Source organism: Sphaeramia orbicularis, chromosome 8, assembly GCF_902148855.1.
Source record: "Sphaeramia orbicularis chromosome 8, fSphaOr1.1, whole genome shotgun sequence".
NCBI lineage: Eukaryota > Metazoa > Chordata > Actinopteri > Kurtiformes > Apogonidae > Sphaeramia > Sphaeramia orbicularis.
The window spans coordinates 44,457,654-44,481,502 of record NC_043964.1 but is presented as its reverse complement, the minus strand read 5'-3'; the positions used below and the strand labels follow the sequence as shown (position 1 = coordinate 44,481,502).

At 38.3% G+C, this 23,849-nt stretch overlaps 1 protein-coding gene across 4 annotated transcripts in view; it reads left to right on the top strand.

Annotated features, from left to right (window-relative positions):
• The window catches only part of pkn1b (protein kinase N1b), a 62,460-nt gene extending 41,799 nt beyond the window's left edge, over positions 1 to 20,661 (top strand). For 3 of the 4 annotated variants that reach the window (XM_030140221.1, XM_030140217.1, XM_030140219.1), the window contains exons 3-22: positions 1,103 to 1,248; positions 1,351 to 1,471; positions 3,027 to 3,172; positions 4,553 to 4,766; positions 5,256 to 5,450; positions 5,542 to 5,651; positions 7,853 to 7,996; positions 8,105 to 8,180; positions 10,004 to 10,145; positions 12,087 to 12,177; positions 14,281 to 14,372; positions 14,717 to 14,789; positions 15,751 to 15,842; positions 15,959 to 16,135; positions 16,266 to 16,328; positions 16,421 to 16,497; positions 16,604 to 16,746; positions 17,923 to 18,030; positions 19,378 to 19,458; positions 19,589 to 20,661. In XM_030140221.1, coding sequence (XP_029996081.1) covers positions 1,103 to 1,248; positions 1,351 to 1,471; positions 3,027 to 3,172; positions 4,553 to 4,766; positions 5,256 to 5,450; positions 5,542 to 5,651; positions 7,853 to 7,996; positions 8,105 to 8,180; positions 10,004 to 10,145; positions 12,087 to 12,177; positions 14,281 to 14,372; positions 14,717 to 14,789; positions 15,751 to 15,842; positions 15,959 to 16,135; positions 16,266 to 16,328; positions 16,421 to 16,497; positions 16,604 to 16,746; positions 17,923 to 18,030; positions 19,378 to 19,458; positions 19,589 to 19,792 — 2,495 coding nt within the window. In that variant the 3' untranslated portion in view covers positions 19,793 to 20,661. The remainder of the gene's footprint in view (positions 1 to 1,102; positions 1,249 to 1,350; positions 1,472 to 3,026; positions 3,173 to 4,552; positions 4,767 to 5,255; positions 5,451 to 5,541; positions 5,652 to 7,852; positions 7,997 to 8,104; positions 8,181 to 10,003; positions 10,146 to 12,086; positions 12,178 to 14,280; positions 14,373 to 14,716; positions 14,790 to 15,750; positions 15,843 to 15,958; positions 16,136 to 16,265; positions 16,329 to 16,420; positions 16,498 to 16,603; positions 16,747 to 17,922; positions 18,031 to 19,377; positions 19,459 to 19,588) is intronic. The other variant, XM_030140218.1, reaches the window with a different exon arrangement.
• The last annotated feature ends 3,188 nt before the right edge of the window (positions 20,662 to 23,849 follow it).

Sequence of the window (23,849 nt, the reverse complement as noted above, 5' to 3'; positions counted from 1 at the left end):
GCTCCTCCCTGGTGACTGAGCTCCTCACCCTATCCCTAAGGGTGCGCCCAGCCACCCGACGGAGGAAACTCATTTCGACTGCTTGTATCCGGGATCTTGTCCTTTCGGTCATGACCCAAAGCTCATGACCATAGGTGAGGGTAGGAACGTAGATTGACCGGTAAATCGAGAGCTTCGCCTCTCGGCTCAGCTCCTTCTTCACCACAACCGACCGGTACAGCGACTGCATCACTGCAGACGCTGCACCGATCCGTCTGTCAATCTCACGCTCCATCCTTCCCTCACTCGTGAACAAGACCCCGAGATACTTAAACTCCTCCACTTGGGGCAAAGACTCCTCACCGACCCGGAGAGGGCAAACCACCTTTTAATTAAACTTATCCTGTTCCATGTGCAAAAGTGCACTCTTAACTCCAGAGTCTTCATTATAAGAGAGATAAACACTATTGGCCTAAAGTCATGTAGTGTCTTTGGGGTTTTTAGGCGCAGGAGCAGTCATTGACTCCTTCCAAAGTCAGGTGATCTTCTGCATTTATAAAAACAGACACCACTAAAATCATGGACATTAAAACAATTATAAAATACATTAAGCTCGTTTAAGTCAGTTGCACAATTCAGGGATATTGCACATTTTTTGGACTGCATCCCCATCATAGTCTTCACACCCTGCCATCCAGACTGTGATCTGCCAGTGACTAAACAAGTTCTCTGAGAACCAAAATTTAATCATTTGTTCCTTGTGCCAGTATCAACATTTCCTGAAAATTTCATCCAAATCTGTTCTTGTCTTTTTGAGTTATCTTGCTAACAGACAGACAAACCCCGAAGAAAACATAACCTCTGCCGTTACACATGGCGTAGGTAAAAACATTCATTTTGTCAAAACTTTACATTTTCAACGTGTAATTGCAGCTCACAGATTGTTCTTATTCTAAGCCTAGAGGACTTAAATCAGCCCCCAACGAATGGATTAATTCAACCTGTAAACCAAACAAGCAATATTTGATCTTAAACAAGAGATATTTGGAACATACTGGCCTAAAACTTAAATTGCTGCTTTTTTACCTATAAAGTTCTAACTGTACCCCTCCTCTTTTCCCAGATACCCCAAAATCTTCAGGGTCAGTCAACCGGACTTCAGCCAATGAACATCGCATTGCAGCTTTGGAGCGGCAGCTAAATATTGAATTGAAGGTCAAACAGGGAGCAGAAAACATGATTCCTATCTATGCCAATGGAGCTACCAAGGTACTCCAACAGCTGTTGCCCACCCACTTCACTGTCCATCTCAGACTGTGTTGTATTCAGTCGTTCACTTTTCCTGTTTTCTCTCATTTTCTTTTTCTGCAGGACAAGAAGCTCCTCCAGACGGCTCAGCAGATGTTGCAGGACAGCAAGACCAAGATTGACATCATCCGCATGCAGATCCGAAAGGCCATGCAGGCCACGGAGCAGTCCGAGGACAACCAATGTACCTATTGCTGCTCTTGTTTTTATCCTCACTCATCTTTCAACTGCTCTCTCATCCCACCTGTCACTCTTTCTGGCTCATACACAATGCATATTTTATGATGTGCGTGGTAATGGATCAATTCTTGCTTTAGAACTTCACAGCGCACCCTCTTTTGGCCAAACACACACACACACTCGGACACACTGTCCATTACAGTCCTCTCGATCTCTCAGGTTGGAGCCATATTGATGTTCCTGCATCCCCTTTGATGTTGCCCAACAACTAAAAGCCATGGCTCATTTAGCAGAGGTGAGAGAGGAGGCAGGACCGATGCAGGGAGCCAGGAAGGCAACGAGACTGAAAGGACTGAGTCAGAGATGACGACAGAGTGAAGAGGAGGAAGGGAAGTTACAGAGTCAGAGATGAAAGAGAGAACAAGCAGGAAGGAAAAACAAAGCAGCTGTGATCCTGGAAATGACAGTACTGACTGATGTCAACTTGTAACCAACGGCTGTCTGGTTACTTTTCATCCTCGATTTTTTTTTATCCTTTTCTCTACAACAAAAGGAATTTTAAGGCAGTAAAAAGTCGTTATTTGTGGAAAACAGTAATATAGTCACACAAAAGTAATCTTATTTTCTGAAAATACCTCTAACTTTGTCTTAATGTGTCATTCCAAGTAATATTGAGCTCTATTTAACAAGGGCCCTTTCTACAGATACATTTTTGAGGTGGCTACTTCTTTAACATTTTTACCAGGTCCACCTTTTGACAAAACTCTGATTGAAGCCTTGATGAAAAAAAAAAAAACACTACAAACCTCACTTACACTCATTTATAACTGTTGTTGTATCATCACACTGATGTTGTGGTATTTTACCTACTGTATTTCTTTATATCACTTAAATGGTGCTGTCTGTCTAACCTATTGGTAGATACAGTATATCGGCATATTTTCCCTGATGTTGCAGAATTTTGTCATGGTATTTGAGACAGCGGAAGGTGCTGTAAACTTGAGCAAGGTAGCACCACCTCTGCCTCATTTTCAGCCAGGAAAACCACCAGTGAAACAATGGTCTGCATAATATTTCAGCAGAAGAACAAGATTGTTTTCCTTATTTTAACAGAAACACCACTTACATAACTTCTCATTTAAGAATATTAAGTTTGTAACTGTTTCCATTGCTTGCAATACACACATCTTGCTCAAATTGGGGTATGGTTCACTTCTTTTTTTTTTTTTTTTTAGTGAATACAATATAATATAATATAATATAATATAATATAATAGTTTTTTGTGACTAGACTATTCTAGACTTGTGAAATAAAACCAGCTACACACTTTGGCTGTATTTAAGAATATTTGGCTTTTTATCAAGTAGGACTCTTCATATGCTTAAAAAAATGATGCAGCAAATCTTGTAAAAACAAAATTTGTTTCACTCCCAAAACTTTTGGCCTTGACTTTATATTTCCTTAAATTTAGAAGAAAATGTGAAAAGGTTACACAAACTCATGCATGCAGCTTTTACAGCCTGTTGCTCATGCATATTTATCTGACCTTGTGTACCAGGTAAACCGGACATGTGTGGTGTGGAACTGCGAGTGGAGGAGCTGTGGCATCACTACCGTGTGGAACACGCCATGGCTGAAGGAGCCAAGAATATGCTGCGACTGCTGGGAGCTGGAAAGGTCCAGGACAAGAAGGCCATGGCTGAGGTGATGGAGGGGAGAGGACATTAAATACAAACAGAACTGGTTCAGTCAGATGTGTCAGTGTTGTGTTAGTGATGTTCTCATAAATGCGGATGCACTGATTCTAAGGATCTTATTTTACCAAGAGTCTTTAAATGATCTTACACATCTATTTTAGTTTAGTTGCAGATCCATGTAAGGAGTCACAATAAGATTTAAGAATAAGATTTTTATTTTTTACTATAATTAAAATTTGGGCAAACATCAATGGCTGTACGTCAAGCTGCAAAACTTCCATAATGATCTTTCAGCAGATTCAAATTCTAGTGGTTTGAGAGGAAACAAAACTTCTGTGTCTACTCCTTGCCTGTGTTTTCAGACCATAGAAAGTGACACAGACACAGATTTTCATCTTATCACTGTCATTTTCATAGAGGTAGGGGGTTAAATACATAACCGATTCTGTCAGATGTGATGTGGACATGATTCTACTGCTCTGCTCTGTATGTTGACACAGAAGTTTGGAAAAGTAGCTTTATTTTTCTGTTTTAACATGAATCAACATCAGGTTCATCTGTGTTTATATGTAGTTTTGTAATTTTGGGAGGAGAGTTACAGGAAGAAGGTGTGTGTTTTTTCCCTTGTTTTCAGCTCTTGAAATTTGAAAAAAAAAAGCAAAATAAATTGTGAAACTTATCAATGTTTCAAGACTAAGTAATACTAAATTTAAAGAAGTGTGCTGTTTCTATATAAGTATACCTGTACAATTTGAGCAATGTTGCAAGAAAAAATGTTATAAATCTTTCTACATAGAGATATTTCTCAATAAAGCATTGGTAGATTACAATGATCGAGGTAGTTTGCTAGAGTTTGTTGGTAGCTTGGTGAAGTTCACCTGGTTGCCATGGATACTGGCCTATTTTATAATTAAATGAATGAACACCTGCAAAAGTATAATATTTGAGGGACTTACCCTTTTTTGGGTTTCTTTATACTCCACTAGTTAACAGCTACTTATAACCTAAGGATGTAATAATACAGTCGTCCACATGCACATGATTTCAACAAATTATTAACATTTTTTGTGTTACATTTGACTATTATGTCACATACATGCAGTAAATATGCAAAATATATTAAATATTTCAACTTCTACCCTCATTTAAGGTATGCTGTTGTTTGGAAATTCTTATAGGAGGAATGCATTTGCATCTTACTTTTAAGTTGAAATGCACATATGGTACCTCATTTAACAGTCCATAAACAAAATATTTCCTTGCAATAGTTATATTTCTCTGAGGGATATTGTCTCATATTCTTAGTGCATTTGGATTGTTGTTTGTGTCTCTGCTTGTGCCTTCTGACACATAAACCTCGTAAACCTGTTTTGTTTGTTCTCTGCAGGCTCAGTGTGGTCTGAGCGAGTCATCCCAGCGTCTGGATCTGCTGCGCTGTTCACTGGAGCAGAGGCTGCTCGAGTTGCCTGAGGATCACCCCAAAGCCTGCCTCATTAAGGAGGAGCTGGTGCTGGCATCCTCCTCTGCTTTCAGCTCCCGCCACAGCACCCCCTATGTCCACAACCAGTACAGCACCCTCAGCAAACCCTCTCCACTCACAGGTACACAGGACATGACAAGTCTTAGTTAGCAATTTCTCAAACATCTTCTCTGACAAAACTACCGGTTGGATTAATTTAAAATTTTATATGTAGCTTCCTTGGAACAATGTTATACAGTTTGTTCACAGTTTTGAGATATTTAGATTTTTGAAATTTTGACAGATTTTTGAAATGTTAAACATTTGCCTTTTCTAATAATGGGCCATATTTTGATGGCTTATAACATGGAAATGGTTAGGATATCCATATAGTTACTATTGAGTACTGACAGGAAGTCAGATATGGACTTTCATTTAATTAGTTGAGTTATCCTCCAGTGAAAGTACCACCCACTTCTATTGGGAGATTGATCTCCTGTATTAAGACCACAGGACTCATAGTGCCAGAAGCTGACATCCTTGTAAATTCAACTTGTTATTGATTCTTGATAGAACAGGCCAGTGAGCTACAAGGCCATTGGTCCTATTTTTAATAGTTTTTATCTTTCAGGTACTCTTCAGGTGCGTCTTCTTGGTTGTGTGGGGCTGCTGGAGGTGGTCCCAGGCAGGAGCAGAGGGACCCCAGTGGTTCTTCCCTCCTACTCTATGGGAGACGGGCGGTCCTCCTTCAAACTGAGTGGCCTTTACAGTCGTAGCACCAGCAGCATGAGCCTTAAGATGCCTGGCAAGAACGACGAGCTCTCCTGTATGTCTTATCTTGAACCAGTGCATCTACTTTACTGGTGTTCCCATTTCATCATGTGTGTTATAATTTATAATCTGGATTTGTTTTCCAGCTGAGGTGAGCGCAGTGCTGAAGCTGGAGAACTCAGTTGTAGGTCAGACCGTTTGGAGAACAGTTGGAGAGCAGGCCTGGGATCAGACCTTCACCGTGGAGCTAGAGAGAGTAAGACACACTCATCACACTCAGCTCATACAGTGGAAAAAAAACACTGGGTCCCTGTTTGTACTTTGCTATTAAATGTGTCCTGGGTGACAGCAACAAACAGTGTTAAATGTAAACCACATGCTGAGGTTATCCCACTGCTTTTGTAATGCGAAGACTAATTCGCCCTGATATGACAGGACTGATGCAGGACCCGGTGGCTGATTTTATGACAGCACACCATTTCACTGATTTATATTCCATACATATGCTTTCATTCGTTTATTGTTTTCTTAGCATGTCCGTGTCTGTCAGCAGGCTGACGTGGTAACAAATGTGCCCAGGTCCCTTTGACCTTCGAGCAGAGGTAATGTGTGCAGTGACAAAATCTGAACACATGTGCTCAGCTGGACACGTCAAAGGTGGACGACAAACACAGGCGTGAAGGGAGATGTATCCAAGCTGTCCACCTGTGTTTGGATCACCAACACACATTTTATAACCAGGAACAGGCACTGTAGAAAGAGATAATGCAGCCCAAATGCTGAAAATCTGAAGTCTAACTTTTGTAAATGTTCAAATCTCTTTTGAAAGCACACTGTCTCTCATGTGGATCAGGTGATTTGGTGCCTTAAATAGATTTACCAAAGTCTTAGCTTCATAAAAGTAGTGGAATATATGGATAAAATAATAGGTCAGTCTAGAAATCTAAAATGAAATTTTGTAATACTATTTTTGAGCATAAATATTGTCTGTCATTGTATTTTTACCAAATGTATCATATCAAGCTTTATTATATTATATTATATTTCATTATATTATATTATTTACTAAGGACCTCATATTTGCAATATTTACTAATGCATATTTATATTTATTTGTCATGCAGTAAAACAGTCCTTGTCCAGCTGCACAGAGGGTGACGTCGGATTTTTATAATGCCGCTTTGAAAATGTGATCAGATCATTAAGGGTTTTAATGATAAGTTATTTTCCTTGTATTTATATATCCATGTATCCAAAAGTGATTGTGCATTCTCAAATACACCTTTATGACACTGTATATATATGTAAAAATGGATACAATATTATAATAGAATAGAATAGAATAGAATAGAATAGAATAGAAATACTTTGTCATTGCGTGTCACCCATACAGCAAAATTGCATTTCTCTCATATAAAAACTGTGTCATACACATCAACACGTACAGCCATACATTTACAAAACTGTCAAGTGCATGTTATGCAATATTGCAAACAGACAAAAGTTGCAAAAGATAAATAAAACTTATTGTGATGGTGGAGGGTGGAGTGATGAAGGGATGGAGGGTGAGAGTTCAGTTTGTGGATGGCCATCGGGCAAAAGCCATTCCTTAATCTGGAGGTACAGTATTTCAGAGCCCTGTAGCGTCTACCAGTGGGACACAGTGTAAACAGATGACATATGCTTTATGCAAACTTACATATACACTACATACATACATACATCTTAAAAATGAAACTGCAAAAACTTATATACATTAAAAGCTTACACCACCATAAAATCAAACAGAATAAACATAACACATATTGCCAGTTCATTGTTTAATCTGACACCACCATGCAAAATGAATAGAATTAATCTTTTGCAAAAGTCAGCACTTCTTACAAAATTTGTTCAGTTCTTCAGAACTGAAGAAGTTTCTTGGATGAGAGATGAAATGTTTTCAGAGCTAAACCAGTCCAGCTGAACCGAGAAGAACTACCAAGAAGAATGCTATACATGTCATAAACACACATACATTTAGGAATCCAGTAGAACATATCAATTTAGCAGTACAAAAAGGGGGAAAATCATATATTTTGTTCCAGAATATATTGTGACATTAGACAGAACTACAAAGCAATAGAAGGAAACAAAAATATTTGTGCTGGAAAAACAGACCGAAAAAATATGGTTAAATTTTGTCTTGTTTGTTTGTTTGGCATTAGGATCTCATCTGCATTACATGCTTACAGATACTGTATTGTTTAGTGCAAACAGAGTGTAAAGTAGATGAAGTGTATTCAGTTTCTACACAATTAATTGCTGTGTCCACAAGTGTTAAAGAGGGGTGGTCAAAAATGCAACACTAAAAACAAACCTGTAGTATTTCCTACACTTTTTAAATGGCAATTAAGTGACAAAAATTAGCGCTCAACCAGTGATGAATCCTCATGTTCCTTCCTGTCATGTTTTCAGTCCAGGGAGATGGAGATCGCTGTGCACTGGAGAGATTACCGTTCACTGTGTGCTCTCAAGTACCTGAAGCTGGAGGAGTTCCTGGACAACCAAAGACATAGAGTCCAGCTGGAACTGGAACCACAGGGACTACTGCTGGCTGAGGTACCGAACAAATGGGACATACAACACAGCATTTATCAGCCATGGAAACATGGAAAATAACATCAAAGAACATTGTTTCTGTAATTTAACATGTGGGTTTTGTTTCAGGTGACCTTCTTTAACCCGGTAATAGAGCGAGGCCGCAGACTCCAAAGGCAGAAGAAAGTCTTTTCCAAACAGCACGGTATGTTGAAGTCCAACCAGATGCTCACTGAGCTCATTTATGCCTCTAATGGAAGACTGTTGATGGTGTTTCATATAGCCCTCCTATGTGGCCTCAGAAAGATAATTTGGGGAATTACAAACAGTTCCCTCTTATCTTTGTATATGTGGGTTACCAAGTTCTCTTGGAGTTGAATTTGTAACCAAAGTTAAAACGTCATGTATTAAATTAGTCATAACATAAGATACTAGCACATAAATATGTGGATATATCTCAACATAATGGACCAGTTCACTCATTAATAGGTTCATAGGTTAGTGGTTTAATCCCAGCCTCCTTCTGTCACTGTGTCCATGTGTCCTTGATCAAAGCAGTGAATATTCCTCCAGAAAATCCTCTGTCAACTTAAACACACTGTAAAAATACTGAACATATCAGTTATTCCCAGCATATGCCTTATCTTTTTATTCCTTAAAAATTTTTATGTAATGATTTCCAGCTTTAACCAATGCACCACTTTGTGGGGTTACATGTCAGAGGGGTTAAAAATGCTCAGCTGCAGATAAAGTGTTAATGGCGTATGGTACTGGAATTGGGATTAATACATTTACTGGGAATGCAAATCACGCGAAGAGTCCAGCTGTTTCACTTCATGGAAGCTAAAGGAGACCACATTTTTAGCAGACAATGAAATTAGAGATACTTACTTATTTGTTGTCGTTCTTTCACAGCAGATTGAATTCATACACGATAACAGTAGCAGCTGTATTATGGTTTCCCCCTCTTTATATTCAGTTATACAAGTGATGTGTAGTAAGTTCAGTCCATCCACATTACTACTAAAATGAATTAAAACATGAAACATAGAGAGCTGAATTATGGAAATAGCATACAATTTGCTTCACAATAGGCTGTTTTCCAGTTCGTAAGGATTGGGTCCTTATGCATAAATGTTGATGTTTTTCTGCAGTTGACTGTGTCATTCTATGAAGCTCTGAAAAGATTATTTAAAAACAAACAACCCACTAGCATCTTGCACCTTTTTTTCCACCATTACACATTCACTGTAGAAACACACTGTACTATGCTATAAATAGGGGTAGTAGGAATGTGTGTTACTTTCTGTTCATTAGTTTTGTTTTTGCTGTTATTGATTGATTGATTGATTAATTGATTGACTGATTGATTGATTGATTCCAATTTAATTTTATTTGTTTAGCCCTATATCACAAGGTTGCCTCACAGGGCTTTACAGAATTAGCTGAATTACGAAAATAAACAGCAGTCAAATAAACAGTAGATGAAGGAAATGGGTTAATGTCTTGGGCATCCCCCATCCTTAGACCCTCCTTCTCAGCCAGGTGTAATGACTACATGCTGAGTCCCAGTTACACTTTATCTATCAACAATAAATCACATTGTGACAATTATTATTTTATTACAACTTCATGGGTAGCAGTGTATATGACTTAATATTAGCCAATGTATAAATGCATTCCTAATGTCTTTAACATCTTTAAATAATGGTCTGTTTTGTTCTGTGTGAGTCCATGTTAACTTAACCTACCAATTCTTGAAAAAAAAACAAAACAAATGTTCTGACTGGAAATTAGCTTTTTCTTCTACTTTCTTCAATACATCATGTTTGTGGACTTATTAGCAAAAATCTCTCCTGATGTTGAAGTGGCAGCTTTCTATCATTTGAAAACACCAGATGTTCTTAAATTCAGTCTAGTATAGTTGATCTGCACATGAATGTAACAGTAGCTGTGGAACTCACATCTGTCTTTACAGTTTCCACAGATTTAATCATTCATCCCTCGTACTCCACTATGTTTTTCCAGGTAAAGCCTTCCTACGTGCTCGTCAGATGAATGTGGACATTGCCACCTGGGTCCGCCTGCTGAGGAACGCTATCCCCAGTGGAGGCAACACACCTGCCTACACACCCAGCTTTTCAAACAGCAGCCTCACACACAGCACAGGGTGAGAAACCAGTATCTGGAAAGCAATGGGCATAGAGTCAACATGCTCAATGTGATATTTATCTGATGTTTAATGTTTATTCTGGAGTATTATGGTCATGTCAATGGAAAAAGAAATACAGGGTGTTAATAAAGTCTCTACAATTTAACAAATTTATTATTAAAGCAAATGAATGGACAAATCTGTGGAAATTATTACAAATTATATATTATTTGCACGAAGCACATCAAGACGATACTGGATTTCTTGCCATGTTGGCTGTAGCATAGCCTCATCAATCAAATAAAATTAAATCAAATTTGGATGGAAGCACAGCAAACTGAGCTACAGCTGTTATAAACTAGAGCAGCTGTTGCTGGTGTAATTACCAAAAGCTAGAACAAATGTTCATAACTGTTAATAGATAATAATCACTGTTGTCAATGGCATCAGTGATCTTTTGTTTTAGGTTGTTGATGTCCCGTATCTTTGTTCAATACACAGTATCTGTAGCATAACCCCATAGAAGGAAATCCAGGGCAGTGATATCTGGTGAATGAGGTGTCTAGGGAATTGGGACATTCCCTCCAATCCATCGTTCTGGAAATGTTTGATTTAGGACCCTACCGACATGCAGTCCCCAACATGGTGGTACACCATGTACCTGGAAAATGATGATTGGTTAAAGGTCATCCAGTTGTGGTGACACATATTGGTTAAGGTAAACATTTGCAATAATTGATCTCTTGTTGAGTAAAAATTGACCAGTAATTCGATTGCACATGATCCCACAATGTGATTAAAAACTTTGATAACTTTTGTAATACATTTTTTAAATTGTAAAGAGACTTTGTGGACACCTTGTATAACATTTTGTGAATATAGTCCACATTTAGGAAAAATCAAGATATTATGAGAATAGAGTTGATATAATGTAAATTATACTCCAACCTGGTGTCAGATGTGTTGGTGTCTGTGGAGTTTGCATGTTCCATACCCCTGTTTCCTCCCACTGTCCAAAGTCATGCACTTAATTGGTTCATTGGTCAAACTAAGTCGATCGTTGGAGTGAATGTGAGAGTGAATGGTTTTTCGTCTGTAGCTTTATGTCACATCCAGGGTGTACCCCGCCCTCACCCATTGAAAGGTGGGTTAAGCTTCAGATTTAGATTTCTTCATTGTTATTCAGACATTACATCATAGATGCATGACGTTGCATTTTGCCATGATAAAACATGTAGAAAAAAAACACTATGAAGACAGTAAACAGGATAAAAATAATCAGTAGAAAAATGTACAGTATGTAAATATTCATACAAATATTATATAAATTATGTACATAATAAAATCTGTGAGAAACCTGTACCATGTTCCATATTGCATTGAGTCAATATTGTGCATTATAGCTGGGATCTACTGATTATATTGCATTTATCTATGTATTTATAATATTGTATATGTTATGTAGTGTTTAATTTCTGATGTTTGATTTTTGAATAATTTTAATTATCTGTATGAAATTCTTTAATCATGTTGTGTTTTATATTGTAATGAAGCATTAAGCAATACTGTGCTTATTAAACACAGACAGCAGCCTATAAGTTACCTGTAAGTTAAGTGCCTTCCTAAAAAAAAAAAACAGATTTTTGATATTATGAAATTTTCAACATATGATGATTTTGTTTTTCCCAAAATGTCACACCTTCATTCTCTTACAATTATCATTCACGTAGCTTAAAATATTACAACTTTATGATGTTTTTCTCAAAATATTACAACTTTATTCTCATAATTTTACATTTTTCTTCTCTTCCCCCAGTGTAACTATAATATACTGTTATCAATCCTAACAGACACTCTTTTGTAAAGTAATGCTTAATCTGCATTTGAACCTCTTTCATTTCTTCATTAATTGCATTTCATGTTTGTGTCTCTTTTTTTATTTTTGTACTTGCATTGCAGAGAGATCTCTGTGGAGAAGCTGAATCTGAATGACAGCGACTCTCCTCCCAAAGCTGAGATCAGGAGAGACGTGGTGGATGCTCCGGCTCTGGTGAGGGAGACAGAGGACAGAAGGCAGACAGAGGGGTTTCAGTCAGGGTTGGAAAGATGGCCATCTTTGCACTATCATGTTACTATTTTGCTCACTTCCTACCTGCTGCCTTTGGATCAAAAACAGTGCTCTAGTCATAGGTGGTGGCGGCAGTGGTGAAATGTAAGACGGGCGTGTGAGAAGTTGGAGAAAGGAGGGGATGAATAATTAGGGAAATGGAGAGCTCAGCGAGATAGCTTTAATGAGACTCAGTTGGATGGAGGGGAGCTTTAATTTAATCAAGTGTAAATCCATGTTAGTATTTCAGTGTGAGGAACACAATCTACGCACAGCGATAATGTGGGAAAAGAGGTGGCAAGAGATGAAAAATGAAACATGAAGAAAGGAAAATCTACGTACTTTCCCTAAAATGATTATCATCTTTTTATATTAAGACTTATAATGTAGTCTGTGTGTTTCATTTATTCAGCTACTTGAGTTTTAGAGAGCAGATTCGCAGACAGACAGAATAAGGCGAGTGAAGAGAGAGTTGGAGGAGGACAGGGCCCACGGCAGATGGTGTGTTCAATGGGGCTGAAGTATTATGGGATTAATTACTCTGATGTTTTTAGAAGACTAATTAACAGCAAGGAAGGAGGGGAGAGGGCAGTAAGAGGGGAGGAGCGAGGCTGTCGGCCAGCGGGGGATCTGGCAAATGTGCACATAGAGTTTCAGTGTCTGTATGTCTGCTGAGACTGAAGGTCATTACAGATGTTTGTCATCGTTTTGTCCTCATGTCTCCCCTGTGTTGTTATTTTCCCTCTATGTGTTATTATGCCCCTGCTGTACACCGCTTCAGATGTGTTTCTGCTTCTTCTTATTCCTAACTCATTCATAACTCATTCCATAGATGTGAGAAAACACATGCAAATTACAGATCAACACACAGGACTAATTCAGTAATATTAACAATTTTAGTTACAACAGCAACAAAAATTACCATGGAAAGACATTCTGAAAATGACCAACCCAAACTTTCTATGGATTTAACACAGAAATATGGTTGAAACTTCTGATTTCATTGATCAGTATCTTGATTTGTAGTAGATATGTATTTACAAAATCACAGTCTAGCTTAGTTTTTTCTAAAATTTTTTTACTGAAAGTTCAGACTTAGAGTGGATGATGCTTGGAAATGCTCAAAAGTTTTCCTTTAAAATTTCTGTTACTCTGACACCCTGTCCAACCATATTTACTACAAATCTAATCACATTTGTCCTCCTTCACACAGCATCACCCCCAAATCCCAGTGTTTCTCAGTCTTTGAGCTTCGAGCCTCAAAGTCACTTGAGTTCCATCCAACTTCTCCACACATATTATTTTTACTTTATTTATTTGCACATCACAAACAACAAGAAAAAACATTTTAAAACAAATGTCATGCAAGTAACACCATTGTGCAGGAGAGGAAAGAATCCAAAAAAGGCGTGTATTAATACCTCCCCGGAAATAAACAATACACAGAAAAAAAAGAAGAAAAATACAATACTGAACTGAAATAATAATCTAAAGTAAAAAAAAAAATACAAATACAAATACAAATACAAATCAAATGACATAAAGCCTTACATTTTTTCATAAATTAGAGTCCTTTTCAGATACTTTTTAAATATTGATAAAGATGTTGATGTTGATGTTGATTGAAGTTTAGGATGTAGATTATTCCAAAGATGTAGTTCACAGTAGTAGTACGGAAGTAGTAGGTAGTGCGGAAGTAGTAGGCAGTACGGAAGATAAAATTTGCTTGAGTATCATGTAAGGTAATTGTGTATAACAGAAGACAACATGAAAACATTCTGGAAATGTTTAGGCCGTGCAAGTCTAAGTACACATTGCCGGTACAAATCCAGAAAAACTCCCTTTTGTTTTTTTTTACATCAGTGTCTTTCTATGTTCAGCCACCTTCTCTTCCTCAGGCCAAATATCACCATCAGGCCAGGAGAACTGAATGATACTGTGTGGAATCTATACGACAGCTGCTCAGAATCCCTGCTGTAATTTCCTAGTATATTCTTAACCTTTCTATTGCACTCTCCTGTTCTTCCTCTCTGTGGTGTGTCACAGGAACAGATGCCAGTGTATGTACCCCCATCCTCGCCGGATGTCCCTGTTCGTGAGCAGCCAACAAGGTCGCTGTCCACCAACTCTTTACGCAGGTGCAGTAGGGGCCTGTCTTTTTCACACACACACACACACACACACACACACACACACACACACACACCTGAGCATATTGTTTTTGCAATATGTCCAACACAGTTTGAGACCAGAAACACACCCCCTCACACAATATGGCCCTGTGTTGTAACTCTGTTATTTTAACAGCTTATACTAAAGCCGAGTCATCATTAATGTGGATTAGCGCATATGTTGTAGACTAAAAACAATACATTTCCATGTGGGAGTGTGTATGTTTTTTTTGGTGGATGTTGAGCTTCTATATGCTGCTGATATCATGTTGAATGAAGAGCTAATAATCTTTCTGTAATCCCCCTCACAGACCCAGCAGAGGCCCTCTCTCCCTGCAGGACTTCAAGCTGATAGCAGTACTCGGAAGGGGACACTTTGGGAAGGTACTCAAAGCTAATTTTACCTTCAAGTGTAAACAAAATACTTATGCCATGTAGTTGTAGTTACTGTATATCATTTCAACCCTTTTTAATGTAGGGTTTAGCTTTCACCCTATCAATTTAACATTTAAGCACTAGTGACTGGGGTCCTATAACCATCATAGTAAAATTTGAACTTTCTTTTAAATTTAGGAGGAATAGGAGGAATTTGGTGCTTTTAGCTGTAGATATACACTGGTATTTTTTCCAAAAAACACCAACAGAACACAGTGATATGAAATCTTTAGGAAGAAATCAACAAAATCATGAAGGCTGAGCAAGCAAGAAATGGCAGAAGTGCAGTATGTATAATCACAGTCAAGATGTGAGAATTCCATTAATGAAATGTTGACTAGAAACCAACAATTTGACTTCTTAAGAAGTGTGAAGTTATGTGATGTTAATGTAATGTAAAAGAATAACTTGTTTTACACTGAAAACAGATCAAGTATTTGTAATTTAAGGATATTACAGCAATTTTTCACCTTTTGTTGTACATTTGGCTATGTCAAGATGAACACAACTCCAAATAAATGCCAGTGATTCTTTATGGGATGTGTATTCCTCTTAGATTAATGTTTCCCAGTTTACCTCCATAAATATACTATTGGAAGTCAATCTCCAGCAGCTGTTTCATGAAAGTTCTGATGCCTTTTCACTCAAATGAAGCCACATAATTTGTCATTCTATAATTTTTAAAGAGTAGCTAGAAATGGCCTTGGGGCTGAGTGAGAGGCTGCAAAAATGGTTGAGTATTAAATAACAGGCTAATGTATTGTTTTTTTTGTGCTCTCATGAGATTTGTTGGCAGTATCTGAAATAAAGAAATGTGTTACATTATCCATTAAGCTTTAGTGTAGGTAGTTTTGTCATTTTCAATTCTTTGTCTAAAAGTAATTAATGAAGCTCTTGCTGGACTCTTGAGGTGCTGCTGTCAGAGTACAAAAGGACCAGCAGCCTTTACGCCATCAAGGCCCTGAAGAAGGGAGACATTGTTGCTCGGGATGAAGTGGAAAGGTATTATTTAATGATGATAGCTGTGCTGCATAACAGCAGCTCATATCCCCCATAATTACACATGCAGTAATAAACGCCTCATTCCGACCCTCTTTGCCTCTCTACTCTGTTTCCAGCCTGATGTGTGAGAAGCGGATCTTTGAGACCGTAAATGGCTCCCACCACCCCTTCCTGGTCAACCTGTTTGCGTGTTTTCAGACTCCAGAACATGTGTGTTTTGTCATGGAGTACACAGCAGGAGGCGACCTCATGATGCATATACATGCCGACGTCTTTTCTGAGCCACGTGCAGTGTGAGTCCAGTTGTGTGTTCAAAACAAAGCCCCATGCTCTATATGTTGACAGTTTTCTGCAGCCTTTAACATATGAACGATAGTAGCATGTATATTTAACATGTTTGATTCTCTGTCATTTGTACAACAGGTTCTACTCAGCCTGTGTAGTGCTGGGTCTGCAGTTCCTTCATGACCATAAGATTGTTTATCGGTAAGCCATTTGGATTATTTCTCTTTTTTCACCACACAGACATTCATTTCCACTTTCATTTCTTTAGCAAAAATCTGTCTTTTCTTTCTCAGGGATCTTAAATTAGACAACCTGTTGCTTGACACAGAGGGTTTTGTGAAGATAGCAGACTTTGGACTCTGTAAAGAAGGTCATTTTATATTATTTATCAGTGTGATGAGGAAAAATGTCTTGCATGACTCCCATAGTCAGTAACTCTGTAAGTCGATGCTTCTATATATTTTCTTTTTGCTAAGGCATGGGTTATGGGGACAGGACCAGTACCTTCTGTGGGACCCCTGAGTTTCTGGCTCCAGAGGTACTAACAGACACATCGTACACCAGAGCAGTCGATTGGTGGGGCCTCGGGGTCCTCATCTATGAGATGTTAGTCGGAGAGGTGAGACACTTACAAAGATGATAAAATATTCTCTCTCTGACTCTAAACTATTGACTTTTATTGAGTGATTCAGGAACATGGAGGAGATATTGACCGAAAAGTGGCATGACAAAAGGAAATCCCTCTAATGTGCTTAATTTATTATGTAAAAATGTGGAAAAATCTGTAAAGGATTATGGAACAGTATCTTCTTTAACTGGAAGCAGAGGGCTTTATGGGACACATTATAGAAACACTGCCATACAGGTCAGAAAAAATTGTAAATGCTTATAAAAGTCTTGAGATGTAGGAACAGAGGAGCAGTGTTTGAATTCTGAAAGCAGCTCATCCTTGACCAAACTGTGACATGTCTTATAGAAATATGTGTGTTTATATACAGGACGGTGCAAAATCCTTGGCCAACATTATGTGTGTTGGTTTAGTAAAGTTATAATGACCACACATATACATTTCCCAGTCTCTGTATTAAAATACAATCTAGATATATGTGAAGTATGTACAGCAGGAAAAACAAAGGTTTTAGGGAAAAAAAGCTTTTAAAAAACCAAAGTGGTAGTATTTAATGTGACCTCCCTTTGCTTTTAACATGTCTTTAATCGATTTTTGTTCAGACAATATGAGATTTATTGCATTAATTTTCTAATGTTTAATACCAGGTTTCATTCAACACATCAGATGTTTCTAATTGTTTGTACTGCCTCTGGTCAAGGGCTCAGGAGTCACATTAAATAGTGACTTTTACCTTTACTACATATTTAGTTTAGTTTCTGTGTGTCTTTTAAGGCTGTGCATGTATTTCCTGCATTTTCTTGTCTGAAGGAAACAGAATAAAAATAGAAAAGCACTCAGAGAGTGCAGACCTCCACCAAGGCAGATCAGTGGCTCCCCCCACCCCCCTCGATCACCACCAAAATTTAATCATTTGTTCCTTGTGCCAGTACCAACATTTCCTGAAATTTTTATCCAAGTCCGTCCATAACTTTTTGAGATATCTTGCACACGGACAGACAGACAGACAGACAGACAGACAGACAAACCAACGCCGGCAAAAACATAACCTCCTTGGCGGAGGTAATTAAGTATGTATGCTCATTTACAGCTGTGCAAAAACAACAAAGGTGGCCTAGGATTTTTGCACCGTACTGTATAATAAAATAAAGTGTGTGTTTCCTTCAGTCTCCATTCCCTGGTGATGACGAAGAGGAGGTTTTTGACAGCATAGTGAATGACGAAGTGCGCTACCCACGTTTCCTCTCCACAGAGGCCATTGGCATCATGAGGCGGGTGAGGTGATGCACAATGAAACTTTTTGTGACAGGTTTTGTCAGACATATGCAATTTTTTGTAATAGCTCTACACCAGTGGTTCCTCATCTTTTTAGTCTGATCTACTGCTAGAGTGGAGTGAGATAAGATCAGTTAGCCTTGCTCTGTTATCCTCCAAGACATTAACTGTTTTTAGTATTGAAAATTATATTAAAGTGCATATCCATACAATAATGTTTATTCAGATCAAGTACTATTACCATCAGGCTGCTGTTTTAGTGTTTGATCTCCACATTTATGGGTTTGTTTTTTTTTGCATTACCATTAGCTTCTCTTGAACTAGTGTTATATTAGCTTAATCCTTTTTATCATTTATATTCTACATATAAAGTAACCTTTTAACTATTCCATTAACTTACACTTCAATTATATTTTACCTTAACCACTTTTGTATTTACCTGCTGCATTTATCTTGGTATATGAAACGTGTATCCATCACATTTAACCTATTATTATATTATTTGTTAGCTTACATTTCTATCTAATATCTTAACACTTTTTGCATGTATCGGCTGCATTTAGCTCAGTCGCTTTACAACATCGTAACCAGTTCAGCCTCTGGTTGCTGTTTAACCCTCAAAGACCTAGATCTATTTTTGTGGTGACTTCCAAATTAATTTTTCTCAACATTTAACCTTTTTTAGTGATCTGCCACCATTTATTATAATGCTATCCTCTACATTTCACATTTTTTCTGTGAAAATCAGGTATTTTTCTTTGTTTAATTGACTGATCATGTAGATGTTCATAAAAGATCAGAATAAATTCAAAGGTTATTCTCTCAAAACAGACAAACCTGAAGAAAAAATGACTTTTTCAGCAAAATATATCATTAACTGAATGTAGAAACAGGTGTCTACAACCACAAACATGTGTCAAACTACATGGGTTTTACTCATGAATCAGCGTTACAGAAGATGACGGTGTCTCCACACTCACGACAGAGCCTCTGAACATCCAAATGGATCTTATATCATAGAGAGGTATTAAGCATTTTAGATCAGTAGATGCTTTTGGTCACTGGCGACTGTTTAAGACTTGAATAGTTAAGTAGCTCTTACTCTTATCTACAACACATGGTGTAAGTTTTAACTGACTCCTGTTAACAGTCAGTTGACTAGTTACTATACATTTACTGTGTTCCTATTTGTTTTTTCCTTATTAACACATAAACACAGATTAATACTTTACTTTTCATCCATTTATTTAGTTATTACTCCCTAACACCTTCAGCTCTACACTTTTAGCTATTATTCACACTATAACACTAAACTGTTGTTAATTTGGGTTATTTTTTGGCTGTTAGTTGTTAAGAAGAAATCCTGAAAGACGTCTGGGTTCTGGGGAAAAGGACGCAGAAGATGTCAAAAAACAACCCTTCTTTAGGGTGAGTGTTTACTTAAGAATGTTCCATGAAAATGTGGCAATATATCTGTGAAGGAGGAGTCTGTTTGAAAAGTTAATCATAGTGAAACTGATGCCGTGCAGCAGGTAAACAAAACCAAAATGTCTCATAGGGTGTGGACTGGGAAGGCCTGCTTCAGAAGAAGGTCGCACCCCCGTTCGTGCCGACCATTAAAGGAAAAGAAGATGTCAGCAATTTCGACTTGGAGTTCACAGCTGAAGCTCCAGCCCTCACTCCACCCCGAGAGCGCCGCACACTTTCTCGCAAAGAGCAGGACTACTTCAAGGATTTTGACTACGTCTCAGACCTGTGCTAAGGCCTGGGTGTGGGAGACAGGGTTCAAACGGTTACTAGCTGCCCACTGCCAAGCCATAGACTGTGAGAGGAGACAGAGAGGTGAAGTCTACCTCTCTGACCTGTAAAGAGAGAGGAACTTTAACGGAGGGGCCACACGTCCGGTTTGTTTCTCTCAGTATGTCTGTATATATTTGTGGACTGGCTGGGCCGACATTGTGAGGGGATCAGAGAAATCCAATTGCGTGTCGTGCACATACACAGTGTCACAGATATGATGACCTCTATCTGGAGTGTCTTTTAGAGGAGGAGGAGGAAGTCGGGATGGATTGGACATTAATCCAGATTATGTAACGAATGTCAGATGACATGTCGGACCCTGCTGTCCCACTGTTCTACCTAGCAACACAGTGAGGCATGTTAGAGCCTAAAAATCAGAGTCAAAGAGAAGAAACTGATCATTCTGACAGAAAAGCAGTGTCTTTTTTTTCTCTCTCTACTCTTGTCTCTTGTCCCTATATCTCTACTGTTTGTTGCTGCTAAGTGTGTGTTTCACTGTATTCAGTGTCCCTGCCTCAGTCATGAATGTAGCCACATCATGCACCTCTTGTTCATCAACACTTGGTGGAGCCAGAGGAAAGAAGAAAAGAGAAATGCAGGAGAGTCTGGTGCTGTTTGTCTGCGCTCAACCATCTCCATCACCTTCTTTCACCATTGTCTTTTGGTACAACACAGATTTTTAACTACAGTCATTTTTCAATAAGCAAAAGCTTTTACAAATTTTGTTCCTTTTATGATTCATATATATTTTTATCCCACCTGTTGTTTTCACCTCTGTCTCTGCTGGCGAAATGTGTTCCAACTGTGACTCAGTAAAAATCTAAACCCACACAGAGGCGTCATTTATTTATCATTGGTTGTTGTTGCTTTCCAGGGCTCACAGATCAGCATGTTCCTAATACACATTGAAGTTATGATAATGACACTAAATAATATAATGGTAATCTTATTATGACTGGCATTCCCACCTGATGACTCCACAGTCTCAGTGCGAATCTCAGATTGTCTCTCTGACATATCTGCATGGATGAAAGCCCATCACCTTCAGCTGAACCTGTCCAAAACTGAACTGCTGGTCTTCCCAGTTTAGTCAACCATACAGCATGATATCTCCATCAAAATTGACTCCTTATCTCTTGCTCCTACCAATGTAGCACAAAACTTGGGAGTCATGATTGGTAATCAGTTGACCTTCACAGATCACGTTGCCTCTGTCACCCGATCATGTCGTTTTGCTCTGTTCAACTTAAGAAAGATCAGGCCATACCTAACCCAACAAGCCACCCATCTCCTGGTGCAGACTATGGTTATCTCCTACCTTGACTACTGCAATGCTCTTCTAACAGGCCTCCCAGCTAGTGTTGTCAAACCACTACAGATGGTCCAGAATGCAGCAGCGCATCTGGTCTTCAATCAGCCTAAAAGGGCACATGTCACCCCCTTACTCACTGAGTTACACTGGCTACCCATAGCTGCCCGCATCAAATTCAAATCGTCAATCCTAGCCTACAAAATTCTCAATGGGTCTGCTCCTACCTACTTAGGTGCACTGATAAAAGCTTATGTTGCCCCACGACCACTCCACTTGTCTGGGGAACGTTGTCTGGCGGTCCCGAAACCTTGTACAAGACAATCCAGGCTCTTTTCATGGGTCGTTCCACATTGGTGGAACGTTCTACCAAGCACTACCAGAACAGAGGCGTCCTTGCCTATCTTCAAGAAGCTCCTGAAGACCCAGCTCTTCCAAGAGCACCTCCTGTCCTAGCACTTTTCAGACATTCCATTTTAAATATACTATAATAAGGTTTTTCCCAGGATTATCACAGATTTTCCCAGGATTATCTCTGAACCTGCTGCGGTGGTCCTGCCTCTCTCCTGCCTTCATCGTCATCACTCACTTATCCTCAACTGCCTCCATGTGTCTCCCCCCACTTACCCCCTTCTCCCCCTCTCCCCCAATCTCTATCGCTCTCTCTTTTTCTCTTCCTTTACCCTCTCTCTTTAACCCCAATTGGTCAAGGCAGACAGCCATCCTCCAGGAGTCTGGGTCTGCTTGAGGTTCCTGCCTGTTAAAGGGAAGTTTTTCCTCGCCACTGTCACCAGTCACAAGTGTTTGCTCCTGGAGGATTTTGTTGGGTTTCTGTAAATTGGCTTAGAGTCTGGTTTTGACCAACTCTATATACCAAGTGTCATGAGATAACTTTTGTTGTGATCTGGCGCTATATAAATAAAATTTGATTGATTGATTGATTTGATTGGTTTTCCCCTATAAGTCACTTTGGAAAAAAGCGTCTGCCAAATGCATAAATGTAAATGTACTTGTAAATGACTGAACCTGGAAATTGAGTTGTGCTTAAAAGAATGGTAGGGGAATGGCACGCTCCATATTCAGTACCTTGACAAATGCACCAATTAAATATAGAACCACGGAATACATTCTATTCAATCTAAATAATCTCAATAACAAAGTCACTAACTTACTCAATGACTGACTTGGAATGAATAATAATTTAAAAAAAAAGGAGAGATGGACAATATGGACAAAAATGTTGGGACATGTTGAACACTGGTTGATTCTTAATGGGACTGGGCGACAAAACCACAATGACAAATGTGTCATATAATTTTATATTGCAATAAATATCATTGCATGTTGTTTTTATTTTGTTTTCAGGTGTAATTTTGTTTACATTATCATCTATACTAACAAAATTGTTCAGTTTTATAAATTTACTAAACATTGACTTTTTCTATCTGTATAATTGCTGTGACAAAGAATGTGCAGTTTTCACTTTAACAATATTTCTTTAAGCCTCTTTAGCTAAATTTTGCATTTCAGCAACACTTCAGCTGTCAGTAATCACATGTAATCTCTTTGCAGATTGCAAATTTTGTAGTTATACTTGTTTTACCCTACATTTATGACATTTTTGTCATGTCTTCACTATAAATAATCTTTTTAAACCACAAATTACCATTTGGAGTCTTTAACTCTCTCTCAGCCTTTAAACAAAAAAGAAATATTGATTTGAAGCTTACCGTGATAACTATCAACAACAACTGACATGAACATTTGTATTATGGTACTATTTCAAACCAGTAGGGATGAGAAGACCTAGAAACTGTAGGTGTGATGTGTCCCAATGTTTTTGTCTGTATGGTATGCCTATAATACAGTTTCTGCATCTGATAACATAAAGAATCCATAACATTACATTACATTTATATCAGTGAAAATAAAATCTGTACAATTAAATCCATGCGAATACATCTTATAATATTTATTCTAATATACAGGACAAAACACATGTCAGGTAAACAACCTAGTAAAAGCTAAATGGATAGATATTTCATTTAATACATCACCAAAAGGAAGGTACAATTTAATCAGGAACCCAAATATGTAGCTGTTGTTTAAATTAAAGTGATTGACTCAGTTCTACAACATTGCGCAAATAATGTTTTGTAGTAAATGATGACACAAAGATAATTATGTGGTTGATGCGGGACATATAGGTGTGCTTTGGTAAATGGATTCAAATTGTTCTGAACAAATCATTGTATAATATATATCCAACACAAGGGACCTTTCTGTGTGGAATTTGTATGTTCTCCCTGTGTTTGCCTGGATTCTCTCTGGGTACTCAGGCTTTCTCCCACCATACAAAGATAATAATAGATTAATTGATTAACCTAAATTGCCCATAGGTGTGAATGTGAGAGTGACTGGTTGTTCATCTCTAAAGTGTATGTCAGCCCTGCGATGAACTGGCAAAACGTCCGGGGTGTACCCCGCCTTCACCCATAGGTAGCTGGAATAGGCTCCAGCACCCCTGCAACCCTCTCAAGTTCAGAAGATGAATGAATGAATATATATCCTCTGTCAGTTCAGTTTGCCCAATTCGTTTATTTTAGTAATGTCAAATAGAGTGAATATTTAATTTTGTTTATTTTATTACTTTCCCAAAGGGTCAGAAGTCCTGCCAAACTTGAGCAAGTTGACTTGAGTTCATGGGCCT